This window comes from Seriola dumerili, unplaced genomic scaffold, assembly GCF_002260705.1.
Source record: "Seriola dumerili isolate Sdu_G_001 unplaced genomic scaffold, Sdu_1.0 BDQW01001298.1, whole genome shotgun sequence".
Classification (NCBI taxonomy): domain Eukaryota; kingdom Metazoa; phylum Chordata; class Actinopteri; order Carangiformes; family Carangidae; genus Seriola; species Seriola dumerili.
In genome coordinates, this window is record NW_019175553.1 from 641,073 (window position 1) to 648,507 (window position 7,435).

The 7,435-nt window shown below is 40.1% G+C and overlaps 1 protein-coding gene across 1 annotated transcript; it reads left to right on the plus strand.

Moving 5' to 3' along the window:
- Window positions 1-272: 272 nt before the first annotated feature.
- LOC111238303 (eukaryotic translation initiation factor 1A, X-chromosomal) lies at window positions 273-6,503 on the plus strand. Its single transcript, XM_022767735.1, has 7 exons — window positions 273-422; window positions 1,137-1,220; window positions 3,295-3,398; window positions 3,626-3,676; window positions 4,337-4,418; window positions 4,789-4,880; window positions 5,048-6,503. The coding sequence occupies exons 1-7, from the start codon at window positions 407-409 to the stop codon at window positions 5,051-5,053; spliced, it is 435 nt and encodes a 144-aa protein (XP_022623456.1). The 5' UTR covers window positions 273-406; the 3' UTR covers window positions 5,054-6,503.
- The last annotated feature ends 932 nt before the right edge of the window (window positions 6,504-7,435 follow it).

Here is a 7,435-nt window from a genome sequence, read left to right on the forward strand (position 1 = left end):
TCATTAATTTTAAACATGTCCATCTTCCCACTCTGGTGGAATGGTCTCAGAACGTACGTTTCTTTTAATTTTTCCTCCATTTTGTTTCTTTCATTGATACAAAAGTCTTGTTAGTCCAGTTGGCCGTGGTAAAACAATGTCATACTGCTCGTCAACCGCCATAAAACAAATAATTGTTATTCATATAATCTAGATGGCTTTTGTGTTTGTTAACAATGACGTATTACAATAAAGCAACGCATTTTGAATGCCTTGTTAGGCGCCTGCGCAGACCGGTGGAAAGAATTAGCGGTGGTTAGCTAGCTCAGTTCACATCTCCGCTTTCGCTGACTACTATAAACAGTTATTGTTTAACAGCCTGTCGTTTCTACCGAGAGGGGTTAACGTGACCGAGGAGTGAAAGAATATGCCCAAAAATAAAGGTAAGAGACGCGGGAAGGTGTTAACGTGTGTGTGTGTTTCGGTGTTTGTATAATTGTGTCGAGCCCGCCGCTGAGACACACGCAGTGAAAACGTGACACCGAGCGGCTAACGCTAGTTAGCACCACGGTTAGAGTCGGTTACAGAGCCGTTAACGGTGTCTGCGTTTACCTTGCCACTAAACATGAATTAACGTGAGGGAGTTAATGTTGGTTAGATAAAGTTGCTTAATACTTTGTGCCCGCATGCTAGTGTAATTCCGCTGCTAGCTGCCACAGCTAACTGGCTAGCTACTAGTTAAACCCCACCCCGGTCTGGCCTGTGACAGCTTTATTTCACCTGATGTAACCCCTGATAACATTTGATAACTTTTTACTGGCTTATTGAATCAACTTGGAGATTTAATTTGAGCGTCCAAGTAATGTGACATATGTGGTATGTCGCATAAATTAGCAAGGTAGCGTCAAGCGTTAGCCACGGTTTCCTATCTTCTTTAGTCCCCAAGTTAAACAGAGATTATCTGACTCAGTTATTTATTTAAAAATGCTAGTAACCGTTACTAACCGACTGTGTGAAGGGGAATTCGGTCAGCTAGAAATTAAGATGGCTACAAGTGGGGTAACTGATTCTATTCACTGACCTTTAACCCAGTGAGTAGATTCAAACAATGAATGAATGGAGGGCTGTAATTTTTGTCTTCTTGTCTCTGTTTACAGGTAAAGGAGGAAAGAATAGGCGACGTGGAAAGAACGAGAATGAGTCCGAGAAGAGAGAGCTGGTGTTCAAAGAGGATGGACAGGGTGAGTACTGGATCTGATCCTGGGTGAGAAGAGCCAGCTGTTTGACCAGAAACTGAACTAATGAATCACCACTTCCTGGCTTTATGCTATTAAAAACAAATTGAGAAAGAAGAAAAACTTTTTAAAGCCAATTCAGGAAGATAATGCAAATACATATGTTAACCTGTTTGCATTTGGGGTGGCTGTAGTAACTGTCATTGTTTACCCTAAAAGATAATTGACGAATGACGTTAGAAAAGCCCAGGGGGTAATTCGAGAATAACAATACCTTCAGAACAACGGTTACCACTGCACTGAAGTTGTCTCTAAAAGACATTTTAGCCATCTGTGCAAAACTAGGCCTATACCTTATGGTATTCCTGTAGATCGACATAAGCATGGACTGTAATTTACAGTGGTGAAAGGCTGTAACCAACAGATAATTCATAGGCCTCAAGTTTGGTAAATCATTAATAAGTAATAATTTACTTAATGCAAAAGAAGCCAAAAAAAAAAAATTCCTCCTGCTTCTCAAAGGTGAATATGTTCTTTTTAGTCTTTTATGATGTTAAACAGAGTATCTTTGAAGTTTTGGACTGTTGGTCGCACAAAACAAGCAATTTGAGGATGTGTGAAATTGTGAGGCAGACTTAGCAATTAATTTGTTGATACTAGACGACTTGGTGCACTAATCAATAGTGAAATTATCAGTTATTAGCATCTCTGCATCTGAATGTTTGGCATTTTTCCTTGTGAGCCTCAGAAAAGGAGAATCTGTGGAGTCAAGTTATGAGACATAAAACATGAGACAAAACATCCAGTACAAAGAAGTAAAAACAGACTATATGAACGACATACAGCTCCTGTTTGATAAAGTCTTCTTTGACATCCGGTGAAATTGTTACTGAGCGCCTCAATAGATGGTAGCATCAGCCTGCAGTCCGAAGTGCTCAGAGCTTCGACTGCAGTGATCAGTGCTGCCAAAATCCCTGTTAGTGTGGAAGTGAGCCCAGCGTGTGGAGGAGGCTTTGCTCGTGAAGGCTACACTTACTTAATGCTCTCAGTCATGTTAAGAGCAGAGCACAGAACCTTTGCAGAATATTTATATGCTGCATTTTCTGTAAATATTTGGAAAATCCTCTGTTTAAGTGTCTAGTTCATGTTCATCAGACTGGACTGAATTATATTGTGTAAAAAAATAATTTCTTCAGAGGCATTTTTAGTGTTTATATCAGACAGTAATAGAAATGAAGGAGAGAGTTGCAACAAACCGGAGATGTTGCTGTTCATGGTCGACATCTTAAATCACTCGGGAAGAAAACGCACTCAGGTTTTGTTTATGTCATTGTGTGGATAACAGAATTGTTAACTATAATGACAATATTAAAAACAAACAAAAACAATATGATTAAGAAAGATGGTAAACAATAAATATTGATATGTTGCCTCACTCCTAATCTTATTTAGTGTAGGCTTTTTTAGGGAGCAGCAAACATGTCGTGAATAAAAATATCTATTCTAATATCTTTGTACTTGTTTTGACCCCAGACACTCCTCCTCTTTCTGTACTGCTCTTTTTTTGTGAAGAACTTTCCTATTCAGAACCCAGTAACACTGAGGCTGCGTCTGTTCCCTCTCCTCAGCTCCTTTGACTGCACTTTGCTCTTTTATCATAAATTACATGTCCTTTGTTGCACTAGACGATGGTTCAAACACTGACTTGGCTCATTAAACACATGACCTTGCTTATTTTTCCTCTAAAGCTTAATATATGTATAATATTATATTTCATAAAAATGCAATCATTTCTTCTGATGCTAGCAGATGCGCTCTTTATTTCAGCTGATGTGAGGTATTTAGACCATCAAACCCTGCAGGAAACTCTAGTCAATATGTATTTTATTTCGTAAAGGACCTGCACATGTTTTTTTTTTTACCTTCCTTTATTATTGATAGAACTGAAACATCTGCTCCTGAAAATGGCTCAGTATCATGTCCAACTCTTGGATGTTAAACTCATTTGGCTGAGCGAATCAAAGATGGTGTCCCTGTATCACCGTGAATTAACTGTCCCCTGCTCTCTTGCGTTTTCCAGAATACGCTCAGGTGATTAAAATGTTGGGGAACGGACGTCTGGAGGCCATGTGCTTTGATGGCACCAAACGGCTTTGCCACATCAGAGGAAAACTCCGGAAAAAGGTAGGAATGTCCCAACTGTCCTCTCGCACCTTTTTTCCCACCAGCGCCACACACGCACGCACGTGCACACACACACACACACATAGGAAACCCCCTGATGTAATGCTGAATCAGCGTGGGCTCAATGGTCAGTCAGCCACCGTTAATGTGGCAGCATGGACTCAATTGACTGTGTGTGTTTGTTGCTGTATGACACGGGGTGTAATCTGTGTTTTGTTCTCCTGCAGGTTTGGATTAACACGTCAGACATCATCCTGGTCGGACTGAGAGATTACCAGGTGTGTTGGTCGCTCACACATGACACAGATCAGACTGTTGACACTGTATTGACTGTCACTGTGGCGACGGGCCACATGTCCTGTTGCTGTCTTCCCTTCACTCTCTTCACAAAGCTGCAAACAATTCTTATAAAAATGATTGATTTTAGCAAACACTGTCTGAAACTGTCGGATTCCAGATTTATGTAAATACATTTGGCCCTTAGATGAATAGATCAATCAATTAATTTTCCGCCACTCATCTAGCTGATGTTTAATGATTAATTAATGATATTATTTGCTCCTTCTAAGCTCTTACGTACAAGGACACATGCTTAGATCAGCAGAAAAAGCCCTTGTCACATTTCCTAAATCTAGATTTGCCATCACGAGTGATGGAGCATTTCCTCTCATGGCATTTAAACTGTGGAAAGATCGACCGTTCACTCTCCACAGCTACTTCTGTATTTTCTTTGAAATCTCAGCTAGAAACACTCCTTTTTAAAACGGGGCTTCACTGATTTTCATCATTTCATACCTCCTGGAGAATTTCAATGCATGTATTTGTATTTATGTTCAGTCGACCCAGCGTGTTGAAAGTTTTGTTAGTATTACGATCTATAAAACATGTCGCCCTGAACAATGCGGTGCCTCCGTCTCATACCACAACATGTGTTTCAGGATAACAAAGCTGACGTCATCCTCAAGTACAATGCGGACGAGGCTCGCAGTTTGAAAGCCTACGGAGAGCTGCCAGAGCACGGTGAGTAGGAGGACGCGTCACACGAACACACAACCAGGAATTTATTTATAGACTGGTTTGCACTGAGGTAAACTCTGTCTGAGCGTCTTCAGTCCACATCGGTCCTCTGTCGCTCGTTGTTTATCAGGATCACGTTGTTGTAGTTGTGGAATCAGTGAAGTAATACGTGCAGTTGCCGACTTTAAACAGCAGAGGTCCTCATTTCCCTGATCTTTATTACAACCTCTTCTAACATGCAGCATTTTGCATTCATGTCATTTTCAGTTGTCAGTCCATCACAATATAGTAGAAACATTATGGTTTTCTGATTCATGAACATGTAGTTTAGTGTTTCCTCTTCAACATCTTTCTCTGTCTTCTCTTCTCACAGCCAAAATCAATGAGACAGACACCTTCGGGCCTGGAGACGATGATGAGATCCAGTTTGATGACATTGGCGATGATGATGAGGACATTGATGATGTAAGTCCCTTTTAATTTAACGATTGACCTTCTCTATCTTTTTCTTATCTCTCCACTTATTTTCTTGTGTTTAGTCTAAAATGTGAGAGTACAAAATGCCTGTTAGAATTCACCACAGCCCAAGAATACAAGTTGAAATAATTGAGTTTTCTCTCTTTTCTTTCCAGATCTAAAGACCTGCTACTAAAGGGGGAAGGTGGGATTTTACTAGAGATGCTCCGATTGGGATATTTTGAGCCGTCACAACACACCAATAATAATTATTTTTATTAAGATCAGCCTATGCCAATCCAATACAGTTTATTACATTACAGTATGTTTCAATTTATTCCATTTGTTTACCATCAGTCTTTGTTGTTTGGAGAACTTTAAGTGCATTTCACATAGGGGTAAGAAAAAGAAAAAAGACTTTAGTACTTTGAGTTTATTGTTAGGATGAATGAAAAAGAGATGCTGCCTCAGGACGACTGTCTCAGTTATCACTCGTAGCAACTGGAGGGCGATGCAGCAGGCTGCCTGGTGACTGATGATGACGCAGACAGTTTCCCCTTTCTGCCTTCATGCAGTTGGATTGGAGAATCAGAGTAGGCTGATCACCAGCATCATATTTGGGTGAATATCTGGAGCATTACTAGATTTTTACCTTTTTGCTTCTAACATCAACAAAATGGCGAATTTGCCATCTCACTCACAGAGTTCTTCTTCTGTTATTTTTTCCTGGTATAGTCCAAACACTCACTGTTTTGTAGAGGCTCGTTCCGATACCATGACTGCAAAATATCTCGCACCAAATGCGTCATCTTTTAAAAATGTATTTATATTGATTTCACACTATGTGGAATTTAGCAACAAGTACAGAATCTCTGGATTCGCCAATAAAAAGATAAACCATTTTGTGTTTTTTTTCCTTTGGCAGTCTGTATCATTGTAGCTGTAGCCTGTAAGACAGTTTATAAAGTTGAAGACAGTTTGAAAGCTGTTTATTAATGATAGAAGAAAGACAATAACACTGAGTATGGCTCTGAATCTTTAAGGTTTGTCATTTTGTCAACTTCATATCTCTCTGACGACGCATTACAGTAAAATTGAATTGAACCGCGGCCGAATGAAGACGATTCCCTTCCCCTGAAATCAAAAGGAAAATCAAATGTATTTTTCTGTTGTTGCCCTTATTTGTGTTTCTGTCTTTTTCTTTTTTCTTTTTTTTTTGTGTTTCCATGTTCTGTTTTGAACTCTTCGCTGCTCGCTCTGTGGCTTCAACACACAGTGAAGCTCGGCCCCGGCCGCCCGCTCCGTCTCACGTCAGACCAGCGGTTCCCAAACTTCTCCACCACAGATCCACACCAGTAAAACCTCACAGCAGAGCCATCTGTCTTACTTATTCTCTGAACCTCTAGAATATCAAATAACTGATATATATTCAATACATTATATCTATTTTCCTTCTTCCCTCCTCTGGAAATGTCCCCATGTTCCCTGAGGGGGGGGCCAGCACCTCAGTTTGGGAACCACTGCTCTAGACCACATGGGGCCTGTTGCTGTTGTTGCTGTAACTCTGAATTAATAAAAAAAAATGTACTATGATGTTTGAAGGCTGGGTTTCCAATAAAGATCTTAACTCCACTGACCTGGCAAAGTGGTTCTTAGGCGCCTAACGCACTTCCTGTGCCGGTCTGACGGTGGCAAGATTGAGCTAAAACAGAAGGAGCTCTGGGGTTAGCCGGACTCATGCCCTTCACAGCTGAGAACATCCAGGGCCACTGGGTGTTGACGGGCCACGACGACAAGCCTGTCCTGATGCTGCTTTTGTCATTAGAGAGGAGATAAAACATAACCGGCAGGAGTAAGCCCTGCTGATGTGGGCCTCAGCTCGGTACCTGAGCCCGACCCCTGACTTACCTGGTGTTTGTCGTTGTGTTGTGGCTTGTAATTGACATTTGCTGATACTGTTACTTGTTCTGTTTTTTAATTAGATCATATCTAGTTTTCTCTCCCAAAATATGCACATTTTCTGAATTCTCCCCACAAATCAAACGTTACTGACAAGTTCTGAGGTTGATGCTCAAGAAGGGAAATCCTGCCACAGATTTAAACGCGTTTTAAAAGTGATCTCTTTCTGATTTTACTTATACTTACTAATATTGATTTAGCCACATTTGAAGATCAAAGTGTCTTAATATTGTATGCCAATGATTTTTTTCAGTGTCACTTTTTAAAATGCAATGTCAGTAGTATTTTCTACTTATTGATCTTTTGATTTATGACCCTGTCAATTAGATGAAAAGTATGATCCAGACCTGCAGCGGCTTACCTGTATTTATCTAATGATAACTGCAAGTAAAGGGTCCAGGATTATGCTTTCTGGACCCTCCTGGTAATTCAGATGTTACGGACTCAGTTAAGTTTTTATAGTAATGCTATTGGTCTTATTTAAATATATCAATTTTTAAGATTTAATCAGAAACTGTATGAGGTCATGATTCATTATAGTATATCTCCAGTACAGTATTTATTGTAGTTATTTATATAGCTGTCATCTGACATGACTCAGTGAA

Coding starts and splice junctions, on each gene's coding strand:
- LOC111238303 (XM_022767735.1), top strand. Junction 3,677..4,336: donor TCGGACTGAGAGATTACCAG/GTGTGTTGGTCG, acceptor CATGTGTTTCAG/GATAACAAAGCTGACGTCAT. Junction 4,419..4,788: donor CGGAGAGCTGCCAGAGCACG/GTGAGTAGGAGG, acceptor CTCTTCTCACAG/CCAAAATCAATGAGACAGAC.